Here is an 18,532-nt window from a genome sequence, read left to right on the forward strand (position 1 = left end):
TTTCACATCACAAAACAAAGTTTGGGCATTTAAGCTCAAAATTAAGAAATTGATCAATACAAATATTTCAAGTAGTACTGCTTTAGTGGAAGTTTAGAAATAATTTTATTTAGTCCATCACTCATGTAAATACACAGAAATTATGAATGGATAGATACATATGTGTTTTTTACTAAGAATAAGCTGTTTGGTGCTCCATTCCTTTAGCACTTTCACTTCCAAATTTCATCACATTATCCAAAATTATTTAAGACAGGAATGAGAGATACAGGAAGGGATGTTTGTTCATTAAAGAGTTCTGCAAAGTGTGCCATACAGATCTACTCACACTGACACCAGCTGGCTGCTTTGATAACAGTAGAGTCTGTAAAATAGTCTAGACAGATGATGATGACGATGAAGATGACACAAGAAATTACAGCTTTTGCTATAACTGATTGTGAACAGAGAGTGATAACTGGTTTTCCTCTGCAAGCCGAGAATGTCTTGCACTATTCATTCATTCATTGGATTTCGCCAAACAAATCACACCAAACAGAATAAACATATAAAACATTGCATTTACAAATAACAATTAATGCGTTTACTTATATTAAATAAAATGAGTGCTCCAAATCTTTTGAGTTGTATACTGATTATTTGCAGTTCTACACTCATCAAATAATTGCGCTTAAATTTAAGACTTATGTATTGAAATTGCATATACAATTTCCCTCTGTTTGGATTACACAGACTTAAGATAAACTAATAAACTTAATACAACGCATATTTGTAAGTCATATATAAATGAAAAGAAAAGCGTAAGATTTCTGCACTAAAAAAACAAACAAACATGGGATAGGTATGACTATTAAATAATTGCATTACAGTATTTGATTTAAATTGTTTTATTTCAAATAGCTTAGCTCAGCATAAATCTGGTCATCATGGAAACAATTGCATTTATTATATTAAAAAAGTGAGGACATGGTTAAAATATGGATAGCTATGAAACAAGCAAAATTCAGTTAGTTAAAATATGTGAGGTTAACACAAATTGGATTAATTGATAAATATATATATCTGGTTATTCTGTATTTTTATAGTACAATTATGTAGTACTATAAAATGCATTAGTACTATTACAGAAATATTATTTCAGTTTCTTAATTTAAATATGACAGACAAATGTGCTTCAGTGTCGTTTTAATATCCCTACACTATTCGTTTTGTTATATTTTAAATTAGTTTGAACCATTTTCAGTTTTTTTTATGTACATTTTTTTCATTATTGTTTTTTAGTTTAATAATTTTAGTAAATTAAGTAAAAAAAAAATTGCTTTGGCAACTAGCTGAAATTTCAGTGAACATTTATTTTATTTCAAGTAACTTTTTTTAATGACAAAACTGTGTAATCCAAATGGATGAAAATTTTATATGCTATTCAAATACATAAATCCTACATTTATTCCTTAATTATTATTATTATTTATTTTTTTGAGTGTAGACTTCTGACTATGTCTACAAGTCTATTATTCAATAAATGATATGATATACTCAGAATGAAAATGCTCAAGTAACAACCAGAAAGGACCAGTGTCTAGACAAAACAAATATGGAGCTTTGTTTCTTCAAGTTGTTGTGCAACACAAGGCTTATGATATCATGAGCTTTAAAGCACAGTACCAAGATCTTGATTAATATATTATTGCATATTTGCATCAAAGGTCCTTTCCTGAGTCTGTAGACATTCCCCATAGATGTCCACATCTTCATTGGACGTGGTGTCTCCTTGCTCTTTATGTCCAGCCTCTTCATGCAGCATATTAAAAATGTCTAAAATCTACAGTACATCAAGTCTCCATGTACTGCTTTGGAGAGTGCATACAGAATAATGCACTACTTTCCCATAACAAACTACTGCTTGGAAAGCCCAGCTACTCAGACTTCAGTGGATATAAAGATGCAATGCCACAGCGCAGCTGCGGTACGAGCTCCCATGTTATCATTCGGATGCCCTGGAGTGCCTTCGGAGCTATAAAGAAGGGCCCGTTCCCAGAAAAAGAACAACGGTGTGCATGATAAAGAAATCAAATGGAGACAGGGCACATAATGATCTTGTCCTCCAACATTACGCTGACAACCAGGAACACAAAGTAGAGCAGGAACATGAGGAAACCCAGCAGCTTGCTCATCTTCCACTTGCACACAGCGATGGAGATGATGACGAAGAGGAGCATGAGGAAGAGCAGAACGATGGCACAGAACAGGCCGTTGCTGCTCACGGCCACTGAAGTCAGGTCGTTCATGAGTGAAAAGAGTAGCCATGGAAATGGCAGGCTGGGGAACAGACACAGCGAGATGTTTTAGAAGTAGGTCGTCAATAACACGATGGTTATTGTGTTAATGATGAAGATCTCTCACCCTACAGTGATGTCAAATATGTTGGAGCCGACTGAGCTGGAGACAGCCATGTCGCCGAGACCCTTCCGGGCAACAATGACACTGGTGATGAGATCAGGAATGGAGGTACCAGCCGCTAGAATAGTCAAACCCATAATCTCCTCTGTGATTCCAATAGTCTCACCAACCTGTGGGAGAAATTTGCAGTGGGGATTTAATGTGCTCTAAAATGTACTAAAATACCATGATAAAACAGTGTTGAACTTGGTGTTAGCTTCGGCTGTCATCAATGAACAGTAGGAAGGAGATCCTATTCATTTATTATGATTTTAGACCATTTTGGTGTGAACTATGTTTACCATGGTACATCTTTGTAAGGGCAAATTAACACTGCAAAAGTAGGCAGTAAACTTATTTTGCCTCCTAAGATCACAAAATCACATTCATACTTTGCCGAAGATGTAATCCAAGAAATCACTGTGAAGAGCTTGGTTAAAAAAATGCATCCATGATGACACAGGACGGATGAAGAGAGTGAAAAGTTATCTCATAAACATTTATTTATATACTTTAGTAACACTTATTTGTATTTTGAATTAGCTTTTATTTTAATATTTATAGTTTTCATTTTAATTGCAAGTTTTAGGCTATTTTTATGTGCTTTTGTATTTTTTATTTTAAATATCTACTTTTTTTATTTCAGTTTTAGTTTTTTATAAAACAAAAACAAAACAAAGAAAAAAGTCAAGTGACTAAATTTACTTTACTTTTTTAAGTTTAGGCTTAGAATCTAAAATTTGTTCTATTTTATCTTTCAATTAACAATTAAATATTTAAATAGTTTTTTTGGGTTTACATAACAATAACAGCACTTATATACAGAAGAAAAAAATTATGTTGTAAATCTGCTGAATTTCTGACATGGTACGATAGACATGCAAATGTAATTTTATCCTGTACTGGTATGGTTTATCATGTCAAAATACCATGGCAGTACCTTTTTAAAAAGGGATTCGCATACATTTTTCTTTGAACCCTATTATTGATTTAACCAATTAACCGATAATAAAAACTACAGCAGGTTTATCATCTGATCCAGTACAATCCAAAGGGTCAGATGTATTGTGGAAAACCTGAAACATCTGACTGCAATGGGTTTAGATGAGTTTCTACAGAGGGAGCTGATGCAGAGCTAAAGAACAGTTGCCTCTAAGGGAAAAGACAAGAATAGCTTATTGGCTTTGGGATTTGGCTGGTTGTGAATGTGCAGAGTTACAGATTTACAGCAGTGTTATAAGTAGAGATCAACCTTCACCTATGACTACCTCACACTGAAGAAAACACTCCTCTTTCTCTCGCAGTTCTTTGCGGGGTTTTTTTTTTTGGACATACAGTATCAACTACAGTATACATAATTTCAGAGCAGAACAGTAAGATAAAAACATTGATGAAAAAAATGCAATATAACAGAAAAGCGTGTGTGTGTGTGTGTGTGTGTGTGTGCTATTTGTGAAGATGAGGTACCTGATGAGCCCACCACACCATCAGGTAAGAGAAAACAGCAATCCAACTAATAGATCCCAAAAATGTTACCGGAAAGAACTTTTTTGATGACTGTGGAACAAGAGAGGATAGAGGGAATAATAAGGAACGAATATCAGGCTATTCAAATATTAAAAAACACAAAACACTGTTTGTTTCAACAGCCTGAAACTGGGCTTTAAAAGACACTTTGTTCAAATTGTTCATTGCACAACATTGACACTGTTATTGAACTAACCTGAATTAACATTGAGTTAAATAACAGGCTGCTAATCACTGTATTGATCTTGTTTCATAATGAACTAACTTGAGCTGAATAATTTCACTATTGTCTTGTTAGAGCTGCTTTACAGTAAAGTTTGGATTTGTCTAATATTTGATGAAGTCAAACTACTTTGAAACAGTTTCTATTGTATAAAGTGCTTTACACAATTAAAGAAGACTTGACAATTACACAAAATTGTGACAGTGGCAAGATCTGCATTAAATATGTCAGAAGTCAGTTTTACAAATGCAAGAAGAAAACTCAGTCGTACATCTCTACGGACATCCGGCAGTGACAGCCACAATGGAAAGACGATGGGAAAGATTAGGACGTATGTTGCTCGCTTCCTTGGTGTGTCCGGCCAAGCCAAGCTCAAAGGCTGGTCTTCATCGTCGTCCTCCTCAGCCTTTGAGATAAGAACCATAATAAAACAATGTCAGTCAGTTGCCTGTGATGTTTTAATATTTCCAATGTATTTGAATATATCAAGTTGATCTAGCTGTGTTGCAACATCACCTCAGCTCCAGCACTGCCATTCATGGGGGGAGTGACTTCTACCTCCACATTAGTACTGTTGGGAAAATTCTTGTCAACTAAAAAAAAACGAAAAAAACAACAACATATGCAATGATGTGATTTAAGCACTGAAATCCTCATAAAGCCCAGCACTATTATCGGATTTTAAATGCTTGTGATAAAAGTAAATAGTAAGTGTTTATGTGGCTGTAGTAATTATAGACAGCAGGAAATATATATATGACATCTCCAAAGAAAATCTTTGTCTTTATAATTATAATTTTTTATATTATAATTTTTATATTATAATTCCTTTTCAGCTGTTCTGCTTTTGCAAACAGTGTTGGAATGGAAAAGCCACTTTTCAGTGAATAAAAGACCAATCTTACAGCAGTTATCCCGATTTTGCACAGAAATATGTCACATTACAGAAGTAAAATTGGTAAGGAATGCTGTTACACAAAATATCCAAACTTACCAACACCATTGGCCTCATCTTGTTCCTTTTTTCTAGCGATCTTGTGCAGAATCGATGCCTTTTCCTTGAACTTCCCTGGAATATTTAACATATTTTATTAATAAGACTTCACAAATCTATGAATTCTAACAAATCTGTCTATTAGCAAGTCAATGTGAGAGTATTTGTAAATTTGGAGTGTTTGTATTTGCATTACCATTACCGTCACTGAGAGGATCGAGTGTGTGGATCATTAGCTGGAAGATGCTGTTTCTCATGAGGGTGTTGTGGAGGGAGGCGGAGCTTCCTCCTCTCTGGAGGCGGGGCTTAGCCTATGGGGAAAAAAGAAGAAATGAATTTTGATATATCATTACATATATTATGCTGATAAGAGAGCACTGAAGAGAGTTCCTGATGATGCTTACCGAAAGTTTATTTTCGTCATCTGCTGCACTGATAACCTTGAGGGGAAAAAAAAGAGAAGCAAAACTCAGTGAATTCTATAAAAAGGAAATTACATTTAAATTACTGGGAAAAATAAAAATAAAAATAAACAAATAAAAAAGCTTGGGATATTCTTAAAATTAACACAAACCTTAAAACAACTTCTAAAATGTTTAAAGAAGCTCAAAAAGTACAGGAAATTACAGCAACAACACATCTGATTACAAAGCACAAATCAGTCACTTAATTCTATAGACGATGGATTTCACCTAGTGGTCAATAGAAAATACAGGCTGCAAGTTTCAAACCAAGTGGACAGTAACTGTTTTATCACAAATAAAGTGCCTGTTGAAGGATACACACACTTGATTCTCTAGATTCTGTTATGGCACGAAGGCTGCAATTATTATTATTTTTTTATTTAAAAAAAAATACAGTAATATTGTCAAATTGATTACAATAGCTGTTTTGTGTTTTAATATATTTTTATGTAATTTATTCCTGCAATAGCAAAGCTGAGTTATCAGTTTTCAGCATCATTACTCTAATCTTCAGTGTCAAGTGTGTCAAATATGCTGATTTGGTGCTCAAGAAACATTTCTTATTATTATCAATGCAGAAAAATAATTGAAATAGAAATATTTTGTAACATTATGAATGTATTTACAGTCACTCTTGATGAATTTAATGTGAATTTGCTTAATATACATTTTTGTCTTTTTTATGTGTAGACACACACTGGGAGTTTAACAAAGACAAGGGGATTTTCAAGGCCAGCTTTAAAAAAGATCAGCTCAATCTGTCCCCAACATACAGGTAATCAAGAACATGTTAAGCTGTTACACAGCACAGTTCTGGTCTGCTGCTTCTACATGGCTCTAAATAGCACTTCTTAAGTACTGTATAGAAAAGCCAATCATAGAATTTTGACCCACCTTCCAAATACCATCAATTACAGTTTCTAAGAAACCACTGAAGGTAAAAGATGAAATCATTCCTTACAAAATCTGCCCTACAAATCTTTGCCCTACAAGTCTGTATGCAAGGTGTTAAACAAAACTGTTGAACTAAAACTTACGAGGAAAGGTGAAACCATTATGATCTGAATCCATCATTAATTTTTACAATTAATATACATTTTTAAAGCAAAAACAATATGATTCTATTATTATAAATAAAATGATATTGTCGAAATTTTATTCCTGTAGTTGTGGTGTGGACTTCACTATTGTCTTACAGTTTTGAAAATGAAATACTTACCGAAACTATTATAAAGGGAAAAGGCTATTTTAATAATTGCAAAAAATAATTGCAAAGAAATGACAATAACACTGAAACAAATATGAAATTTTCAGGCAGAAAGACTTAAATAGTGTTCCAATACTCTTGTTTTATTAATCTTTGAAAAACCATTTCTTATTGTTACATTTTACTACCATCATTGGCGTTTTAATGCAGATGCAATATAGAACTCATTAAATGAAAATAATGTGAACATCCTTTAAACATTAAGCACCAAACGGTCAAAAATTGGACTCAGTGAGACTAAACCCAAGACCTTAAAACCAGACTTTCAAAGTCTAAATCAAATCTAAATCAAGATCAGTTAAACTACAAGTGTTTAAAGCAAATAGTTAAAGAGCTAAAAGAACTGAGGTGATGCCATTTTTAACTGCATTTATTTGAGAGAGTAGGACAGGTATTGCAGGGACTGTCCCCTTTGGAGCTTCCCATTCATCCATCTTTTGCCACACTTTTTGTCAATCACTTGAACCACAAGTCAATCTGGAGTTGCAGGTAAATTACAATACTGATGGGCTTATGGCACCACACCACTTGGCTAGCAACTAGTCCATTTCATGCTTTTAAGAGCCCTCCACAAAAGATTTGGCTGACTAGTAAAGCATCTACCATAATATAATGAAATGTTAGCTATATACAGTATATGTAAAATATAGAATATCCTCCTCAAGGGCACACTGGTGATTTGAACCTGGCATTGATCATTTGAGTTATCAGAAGAGATATTTTAGCACTAACCAAGACCATAAACTCAAGCCAAAAGACCCAGAAAAAGATTGGGTGCGGGACTAGGACCGATTTTGTTTTGACCTTCCGTTGTCTGGACTCTGGAGAACTACCATATGTGTTGCATAAAAAATATTAATAATAATTTATTACAGATGTTTCACCAGGCATGCACACACTACTAAATTGTTTAAAATCTAACCTATCAACATCATGTGAAAATATTAGAAAATAAACAACTGACCTTGTGACTCTTAACCTTAAATTCTACACTTTTTGCATGACTAAGAATTGATTGTGGGGGGAGGATGGAAACTACAGAAATGTTTCCAGCAGTGCAAAGTCAGAGCATATTTACCAAATCTTATATGACTTTGTCATCTTGTTTGATTTGTTTCCTTAAACAAGACAGATGTTGAAAAGTAAGTCATGGGGATCAAGGGCAGTCTTGCTAGAGAGCAGCTAATGAACTTTGTAGACTAATAGTTTAGCAATTAGTTGGACCAATTAGCATGCTGGATCCTCACAATGACACCATTACAGTACTAACTATAGAATGTAAAGATAATGGACATACAGGAACTTCTTCACTGTGAAATGACTAATTAATTTTTAAGGGAAAAGTTTAGTATATTAATTAATTTGTTATTTTTAAGCAATGATGCTAAATTCGGACTTTTGCATCATTGGTAAAAAATTTAAATTAATTAACATTATAGGCTTTTCCAGTAGCAGCAAACTCAATTGGTCTATGGTATATCAATCAGTATTAAATTAGATAAATAGAGTCACAAAAGCATTGAGATACTAATGTGATACATTATGATACTAATGAAGATAATTCAGCATGATGTTACAGAGACTGATGATGCTTTCATTTAAATGAATCCAGCAAAATATCCAATTGAACATTAAGCTGTGTATTTGAATGTATTTGAACACCATCCATGCAAAACACAGACAGATAGACAGACAGGCAAGTTTAAAATAAAACTAGTCATAAATCCTGTGTACATCATTCAGGTTTAATCATATGGGTCATCTGGGAACTTGAATTGCCTCTACAGTGTGTCTTAGCAAGGGTCCTGTAGTTAACCAGAACGCAGGCAAATACACTTAAGAGGCTTAAGGTGACAGGTTTAGATACAGAGACAATTTTAGAGACAGAGGCATTTAAGGGTTCACAAATTAACTCACACCACACATGACACCAGGTTCTCACACTCTCACCTATTTACTTTTAATAAATATCCTTTGAAATATACCACCAAAGATGTATATATTACTAACTAGAAAGTCTAAGTTTCTTAATTCAGTTACTTTTAATAGGTGGGATATTATTATTATTATTTTTTATAATCCATTTTACTTTGATATACATCACAATACAGAAGAAAAGATCTTTAGTAAGTAAACTTTAGTCTAGTTCATCTTCCAAGTATTTCTTAAGGGAATTTCTTCAGTTTCCTTCAGAAACTGTTTTTATTATGTACACCAGTATGACATAAGTACTAGGAACTTAAAGTATTTATATTTATTTATGCATTTAGCAGACACTTTTATCCAAAGCGACTTACAGTGCATTCAGGCTAACATCTGTTCCCTGGGAATCGAACCCACAACCTTGCGCTGCTAACGCAATTCTCTACCACCTGAGCCACAGGAACAATAAAATATAAAAGGTATATTACAGATGAACATCTGCTTTATCACTTAAAAGTCATTTCCAAATTTGCTGTTTACTATCCAAAGCGAGCAGCACTGAGTAATTTATAATTCAAAAAGTGTCAGAGGAAAGTCTCTATTGCTGGACAGATAGTGAAAAGTATTGTTGAAATGTTCAATATTCCCTCAAAAGTCTGCTTCAGAAGGCAGGTCACTTCCCTAAGCACTAAGAGCCTTTTTTGGTTGGCGTCACCCCTTCTAAGCAGTTGATTTGGGATTACAAAGGATTTCAGGTTAGGAGTCATAAACCGTAAGCAGAAATAAAGTTATCCACCATGTTTCTGAACTCTACATTAAACACTAAATGACACAAAGATCTTACTGTGGAAATGTATCTGACAACGTGATTAAAAAAACCTGAAGAATTTCCCACAATACTCTATATTTGAGTACAGGTTTAAAAAGAACAGGACACCTGTCTATACTTAGCAGCACTAAAAGGATCACATCTTATTGGATTAGCCCGAGCTTCGGCTAAAGGAGCAAAGAGCACATGTACCAACCTCCCAACACCAACCCCTGTCTCTACCCCTATTCATTTCAATTTAAGAAGTCTCTCTCTATACCAAGCCATTTTTTATTTTAATCCAGAATGGTGACAATCCAATGTAATGTGCTCTATAATGTCTTCTCCTACACCCATTTGTTTGCATGAAAAGGAGATCTATTTAGTTGTGTTAAATCAATTCTGAATGAAACGTGGGACATTTACGAAATATTGAACATTTTTGCAAGCTCACTGGAATCATATTTCCCAATGTACTGAGGTGACAATCCAAAAAAGCAGTCTAACAGCAAAGAGCAATCTAAGACTAATGAATGCGGGTTTAAATAGGTAACATGCTATTAATGGTTCTCAAAAGTAATGTACATGCCCCTGGTGCATCAATAAGAAGTCATCAAAACAGCATGTTCCACCGATTCACCTGTGTTACAGGACAAACTGCAAAAAACAAATCCGTCTCCAGCTGTCTGAATGGAACACAGGAGGTTGGACAGATTTAACTGGCTTCATATGGGCCTCTTAAAATATCAACAATACATAATACCACTAAACCGATACCCAATTGAGACACTTTTGGGCAGTGAAGTCATGCTTAAAAATGTCAAAATTTCGCTTCTGCAAACAATTTTATTTTTATTTTTTTAGCTTTCAACCAATTGGACCCAAGGTCATTTTATTAATGTCTGAAAACCAGAAATTGTCTGAATACTTATTTTCCTCGTATCTGATTAGCACAAGTGTCTTTTTGAAAAGTTTGAATGAAAAGTGTGCCACTTGGTTTGATGTTTTGTCAAATTTTATCCAGTGCAGTGCCATTCATACATGTGCTAGTTTGTCTAAATAAATTTTGGGGGTCACTGTAAGTTTTCATCAAAGATTTATAATAAATAAATTATATGATAACTGAGAGATGATGGAAATATAAAACTCATATGATGCAAATACTGTACAGTTATGTTCTTTGTGCCTGTCAGATCTATGCTTATGAATAACGCTTTGTTTGATAGAGAAATAACTTCTAAAATGTTCACACAGTTGTTGTTTTTGGTGTTTGTCTTATAATGGACACACACACACACATTAAACAGTTAAGTGAACAGTTATTATGGATCTCTAGAATCCAACATTTTTTAGCACTTCCTAATCCTAATCAGTATTTGTATTTTTTCCCCCAGTACAAATACCTAAACATCTCTACAACAAGATGGCAAAACTGCAATTAATATATTTTATTTTTCTTTCCAAACAAAATTGTGTTTTAAAAGTTAATGTAACAAAATTTAGTAAGGCTTATGCTTAAAACCCTCAAATTATCATTTAAATATATATTCTAAACTGCATTTATTTTAAATGTTTTACAATCGGAAACGAGACAAAATTCATGGCTAAGACTCACAAATGAACATATTAATAGGAACCCCGGGTATTAAGATTTGTATGGCTTAATATAACGTAAATGATGCCTCTTCCTGAAATATGAAGTAGAAAACCCATGAAACATTTACGTTATTTAAAAAAATCCACCTTGTTTTATACATGTATTTTGAATTATAATAGACTTCAATGGTGGCCAATGGGTTGAGATGTTTTTCACCCTACCTTATCTTTTTGAACCGGAGTACACAGACGAAGAGCTAACCGTGTGTTACCTTTCCAATGTGATTATGTCATGCATTACACACATCACGGAGCTAGTGTAATCTTATAAGATTAGCATTTGTGGTTAAACAGTATAATTTTTTTTTTTTTGAAAATGACCGATTGTTTCACTAGATAAGACCCTTATTCCTTGGCTGGGATTGTGTAGAGCCCTTTGAAGCTGTACTGAAACTGCACTTTGGACCTTCAACCCATTGGCCACCATTTAAGTGCATTAATGTTTTCCTCAAAAAACAATTTTTTTTGTAAATGAAAACAGTAAGACATAAACCTTCTATGATAGGGGTGAATAAATTATCAGGAATTTTCTATTCTGGAAGTGAACTAAACCTTTAAGCCACACAAACCTTAAAACCCAGGGTTCCCTTTAAAAACTAAAAGCTAACTGTGCCAGGAAAAGACAAAAATAGATATCTGTCCCTCTTGAGATGTCTGGTCGCTGAAAGATAGATTTCAGCAAAAAGATAAGTAAAAGATTTGAACAGCTTTCTTCCTTTACATCCTCATTTTTCTACTTTTGCTGTCTCTTTCTGTTGTCCGTCTTTGTCTGTACCGCAGAGGTTCTAGTCTTACTCAGCTGATTGTGAACTCAGAGCAGTGTTTTCTGCTCTGTCCAGGTGACACCTGATATAATGCCTAATCCAGCTCAGAGAGGTGATAAAACTGTCTGTGTTCTTTCAATCGGGAACGCTGATTCTTAGCCAACAGTTGGGTTCCGCTTCCACTGCTGATGCAATCAGTTATAAGTGCTCAAGACCACTAAAAATTCCCAAAATGCACAATATAAAACCGATGGGCCTCAGCTGCTAACTATGTTCGCATACCAGAAATGTCGCCATGTCTTTTTAAGTCATCAGACATTGAGTGCAAATGTAAATTCACCTAATTTTCACTCTTTTTAGTCTATATACTTCATGTGAATGAAAAAATTTAACTGGGAGTGTTGTGTTGACACTACATATTAATTGTTTGTGCATTTGAAATTAATCTAGTATTCATATTGAATATTATTTACTACTACTTCTATTAATAGTAATAAATATATTATATCAATGTATAGATCATATTAATTATTTTATAAAGTACATCCTGCAGCACTCTTGGAAATATGTTGAGGGCCTCCTGGTTGAAACCACTGTGATATACTGATTTCTATCAGGAATGGAAGGAGAATTCCACCTTTGACCTGGGAAGCAGATAGCTCATCTGGAACAATGCGACTCACCTTAGGAGGAGCTTCAATGTCGTCCACTTGATTCCTGAGTAATTTTGTCTTGATTATAGTCTCTACAGTCGCATTGTACTTCATGAACGTGACATAGCTAGCGTAACAGAGTAACAGTCCAATGCTCTCAACATAAGTAATGTAGTTATCCAGGAAGAAAACGATAAGCATAATTAGTCCAATGATATAAAAGGTGACGTCTCTGAACAGAGGCCACCAGGTGAGGTGGAGAATCTCACGTGAAAAGAGAGCACACATCCCGATCACGAACAAGATGTTGAAGACAGCAGAACCCACGATGGTCCCGATGCCCACATTGCTGTGTGAGATGAACACACCGATCACAGAGGTGAAGAGCTCGGGGGCAGAGCCTCCAGCGGCCATGAAGGTGGCACCTGCTACATCATCCGAGATCTGCAGTTTTTCTGTGATCACGGTGAGGGCGGGGACGAAAAACTCATCACAGACGATAGCGAGGGCAATGAACATGTACATCATGCCGAACATATGCAGCACAACTGCACCTTGCCTCCTCTCCTCCAGCGTGAACAGATCCTCGGGATAATCTCCCTGGTTGTGCTCTACGGACGAGGCCATAGCGATGGGCATATCTGCCGAAACATTGCTCTCTTCGTGAGAAGATAGGACAGTTCTGTGTGGCACTGGTTCTGCAAGTCCCTCGTGGTTGGTGAGAGAAGTGAGTGGCGTCCATCTTGGGAAGGGGCCCAAAGTGAAGGTAAAGGCACTCCAAGACATGAACAATGTGAGGGCAGAGATGCTCAGGATAAAACCAAAAATCCGTGAAGGACGTAGTTTCCTCCTGACATGCTGCAGTCGGTGACGCTTGCTGCTGTTCTGCTCCAAACGGGTGTAATCTGACCCCAATTTGATGCTGGGGAATACGTGATCCATGTTTGATGGGCAGCTTGGGGGTCTGGTGGTCAGAAATCTATGGAGCCCCGGGCATGGTTACAGGCCAACTCTACTTAAACCTGACAGGAACAATGTACTCCCCGATTCCTCGCAGGGTCCAGAGTCTCTAAAGGCTTCCTCATAATAATCACTGAAACACAACATAGAAAAGTGAGAGTGAGAAATAGTTTCGAATTCTCTGGATCAGAATATATTTGCCTTTTAAAATTCTGTTGTGCCTTACAAATTTTGGATTAAAAGAAACATAACTGAGAAAAATGACAAAATATCACATTTCAGTATGGCTAAATGGCATGAATAATCGTTTTATTTTTTTTATCCTACTTCATGTAAGTAGGATTAACATAACAGATGCTTTCCTCAGCCAATCCAGTAGCTGACTGTCAGTCAGCTTGCTGCAACCTGATCCCACACCTGTTCCTTACGGCTGGTGATTGTTGATTTCACTGCTGACTTCTGCTTAATGCTATCATTAAAGAGATAGTTCAACCAAAAATGATAATTCTGTTTTCATGGTGTTCCAAACCTTTCTTTTTTCTGCTAATATATATATATATATATATATATATATATATATATATATATATATATATATATATATATATATATATATATACATATATATATATATGTTGGTAACCAAACAATTTTAGAAAATAAATAAACAATATAAAATAAAAATATAAAATGTAATAATTATTAATATTCTTTCCTTTATTATAAATGAATTATACAATTAATAATAATGATATTAATTATAATAATAATGTCTATGATTAAAACAAACTGAAAAAAAAAACATTTTAACATTGAATTCACATACAGTCATTGTTCGGAAGACATTTTACCTAGCAGAACTCGTCACTTCAGCAAACACTCTCCGTCATTATGACTACCGGTTCACTAATCGGTGATTAGGTCATGATTAATCTGAAAAGTTAAGGGCAATGACAGATGCTGTGATTTTGGATGGCACACATAACATGCTCTCCTTTCCAGCATAATAGTGTCATTGAGCTGGAGGTCTAAGCAGTGTGACAACTGGACTATGTTACCAAAGCAACAGAGGAGCTTAAAGGGATAGTTCACCTTGAGTTGCTGGTCCCCACTGACTTTTTTTTTTTCATAATATGGAAGTCAATGGGGACCAGCAACGGACTCTTCTCACTTCACTTCTATCTTATATACTGTAACTTCTAATGTGGTTATGGCTTCTGCAGATTTGGTGATAGATCATCTTAACCTTCCCTTAGTTTTATAGTTAAAAAAAGAATCTGGGATTTTGCTTTCGACAGTGCAGTTGTTAGCTATCCCATCAGATCTGACCTGTAAAGTGACTTAAGTTGGTGATTTAGTCATATCTGTCTTGAATTAAACCTGTTCAGTCATATTAGTCTCAAATAAAACTAATTAATCTAGATGTTATCATTTTGTAATGTGAATAAACGTTAAAAACTACCTAACAGGATAAATATTTATTTGGACTAAACATAACATCTTTTTAGATCACTGATGCATCAAATCATATTAGACACCTCACAACATAAAGTTATCATTCTCTCAACAAGTCACCATTTGATCCTAAAAGAGAATTTCACACATGATTACCAATCTACAATAGCCTAAACCACTGAATGATATGATAGAATAAAGTGAGTTAAAGTTATCATTTCTAACAACTGGGCTCCGTAGTGTACAATAGCCCAATATCTAAATATAACTGACCGGTTCCATAAGATGACCAAGTGCACAGCTCTAAAGAGAGCCAGATTTGTTCTGATCTGGCATGTATAGGTTTTAGGAGGACATGTGCTAAAGTGTCTAAACCAATACATAATCACTGTAATCTGGCAGACATCTTACACAATCCATACAATCACAGTAATGATACAGGAATAATTCATTCACACATATCATTATATTAAACCACTAATCTATGGGTGTTGCATTGCTTAATTCTCATATAAAACATTAAAATGTCCTTGACAAAATACATTTATTATTTAGAAATAATCAAATTAAGTCATTTTTCAACCAAATAATATAGTTCTGTAGAAAGACTGACGTCTTTAAATGCTATGGCAAGCAATATGTGCTTACTGTATTGGCTATATAATATTGGCTATTATATGGTTCCAAACATGGCCCATCCAATCAGAATTTACAGTCAAAACTAACTAAATAAATATTTTAACATCAAAAATGTATGCATGGTATTTGTGCTTATATTTATTTATATCCATATAATGTATTGCATAGACCTTGAATATCTGTATACTGTACATACCGAAACTGTTTTTTTTTTATATATTTACATTTTTTAAACTCCTGGCTTCTTCCTCTGAAGAGTCCATCTGTCAAAGATTTAATCGGATCTATAGGCCACTGTTATCCTGATTTACACGGCCTTTACTTTTACCCCGACTCACAGTATATCTCACACACACTGAAATATATTTATTACCAGTGATCACATCTGCATGATAGGAACATTTAGAAATCAGTAACCAGTTGAATGCACATGTATAGTAAATGAACACCATTTGCAACGGTCACCTTGATTTTAAGATAATTTTTTTAGAAGTTGAAATGGATAAATAATTACTTTTTAATAGATTCACCTTATGGCTTTCTTTGAATTGCATGAGATTTGGCTTATATATCTAATACACTTACATAAAAATGATTTATCAATAAATACTAAAAATATAAACCCAAGAAAACACACAGAATGCCAGAATATGCTACAGAATAAATGAATTTACCTTTGCATCTGGTAGTTTACTGTGGATGGTGAATCCTCCAGATGAATCCCACAGACTTATGGACACCAAGCACTTGCTGTTTCACTGTCATAGATCAAGAATGCTTCTACTGCTGACACAGGTTAAAGGGGAGGTCTGATCTTTCCTCCCTCCCCCGTCTCACTCTCTCCTTCCTTGCCCCATCCCTTATCCACTTGTTCTGCCCTTGACAAGTTGGGTACAGTACACAACCTGCAATAGTGTAATGAATACATAATGCGACAATGCGTTTTTGTTTTTGTTTTTTAATCATGACCAAGATTTTATGTTCAAATTTATATTAATGTATACAGGAAACTGTACCTGGTCACACAAGTTAAAAATTTTTTACTGACCTTTTTGTCTTCACTAGTCACATTTTTTAATTACTGATAATAAAGTATTTGAAAGACCAAATGTATCATGTGTTCTCACTTAATATGAGGTGATAAAATGGCATGCGTTTAATTTCTATAACATTTAGCAGAATCTTTGTAAAGTAATTAATAAAGTAATTTCTGAAAATAATTGAATGTCAACTACTCGTATTCCACTTGAAAAAGACACTTTATGCTCTGATTGAACACAAACATGATTATTAAATAATGTATCGTTATTTCAGAATGAGTATGCTAGAGAGGGTTGAACACACTAAAAAATTTGGGAAAAAAACTAAACAAAATAAAATGACATATTTTCCCATACTAATATATTTTAGAATCTCATCACATCAGGTTTGAAGGGAGATCATCCCACTCTTGCAGGACTTAAAGCTGCCATCCAGCCCCATAGATTGAAAACATAGATTAATGCATCTTTGTGAAGAGAAGATTAGGCCCGTAAGGCCACAGCTTTCGCTGGGCTTTAAATAGCATGTGAGCGCAGCATGCTGGATGCAGCTGAACCTGACCCTGCCCTGCATAGAGGACATTTCAGCTTAACTATTGCCTAATTCCACCTCCAATCAACCACACAATCTTCCAGGAAATGGGCCAGAAGTCTTGTACTTGCACTTCTGTGGAAAATCATGTAGAGTGTGCAAACACATCTGACCCGAGGCTAACTGTGCTCTGCAGGGTGAAAGATCCTCCTCCTGCGGTTCTTGATGCTCTGGAGAACCATACGGCACTATAATGACACTACTGTTACATTTAGTCATTGTATTGGGATGGTACTGTATATAAACAAAACTTTAATATATTATTCTTATTTAACTACAAATATTTGTTTAATACTTCAATTCATCATTATTATAACACTAGTTGATCTCACAGTTGTCTTTTTAGTAACCATGGCCAATATTCATATGCACAGTGTTATCTATGCAAAGACACACATGAAATAGGATTACTCTTAATAAACAAACTAATTATTAGTACTTTAAAAATAAGTGCCAAAACAGTTTTCTTGGCTTACCCCGATTCAATACGGAAAACCAACTCATATTTGAGCAGTTTAGTCGAGTTTGATGTGAAATTTTGTGTTTATGTCACTCGTCCAATTGTGTTTGCTTCATGTCTGTAAGTGAAGAAAAAGGCCTGGTTGCTTCATCAGCAAAAACGCTGCTTACTCATGACATAATTTTTCTTATACTCTATGTAAGACTTTCTTATTACTGTTATTGGGTTTTGTTAAATGAAAGATCTGCTCTGATATCATAAGTAAGATAAAACTAGGGCATGCTTTATTATGAATGTGTATGTATGTATATATATATATATATATAGACATACACATTCATAATAAAGAAAACAGAAATTCTAGGACTTTTTACATTATATATTTACATTAATGCATTTAGCAGACGCTTTTATCCAAAGGGACTTATCCTGAATGCATAAAAGTGCATTGAGGATATACTTTTTTTTATTTGTTTACCAGTATGTGTGCTCCCTGGCAATCGATCCCACAATCTTTTGTGCTGCTAATGCAATACTCACTATATATAGTGCATAAATAACTGTACAAATTCACACCTATGTGTGTTTTACACATGGCTTACATATGACTCACTAAACCAAACCGTTACTGGGCGGCCCTTACCTTACAAAATTATCTTACGTGGTGT

The 18,532-nt window shown here is 34.6% G+C and overlaps 1 protein-coding gene across 2 annotated transcripts; it reads right to left on the bottom strand.

The window, feature by feature from the left end:
- Positions 1–81: 81 nt before the first annotated feature.
- slc24a2 (solute carrier family 24 member 2) lies at positions 82–16,627 on the bottom strand. Of its 2 annotated transcripts, none has more exons than XM_052581593.1 (10): positions 16,447–16,627; positions 12,749–13,811; positions 5,588–5,623; positions 5,380–5,494; positions 5,184–5,258; positions 4,706–4,782; positions 4,461–4,595; positions 3,907–3,996; positions 2,404–2,570; positions 82–2,319 (listed from the first exon to the last, which is right to left on the bottom strand). In XM_052581593.1, exons 2-10 carry the CDS (start codon positions 13,658–13,660, stop codon positions 2,070–2,072), a joined length of 1,857 nt encoding a protein of 618 aa, XP_052437553.1. In that variant the 5' UTR covers positions 13,661–13,811; positions 16,447–16,627; the 3' UTR covers positions 82–2,069. The 2 variants fall into 2 exon arrangements, with proteins under 2 accessions (XP_052437553.1, XP_052437632.1); XM_052581672.1 differs by having other exon boundaries at positions 5,386–5,494; positions 16,447–16,624.
- Positions 16,628–18,532: the final 1,905 nt, after the last annotated feature.

The sequence above is a fragment of the Carassius gibelio genome, chromosome A1 (genome assembly GCF_023724105.1).
Source record: "Carassius gibelio isolate Cgi1373 ecotype wild population from Czech Republic chromosome A1, carGib1.2-hapl.c, whole genome shotgun sequence".
Lineage (NCBI taxonomy): Eukaryota > Metazoa > Chordata > Actinopteri > Cypriniformes > Cyprinidae > Carassius > Carassius gibelio.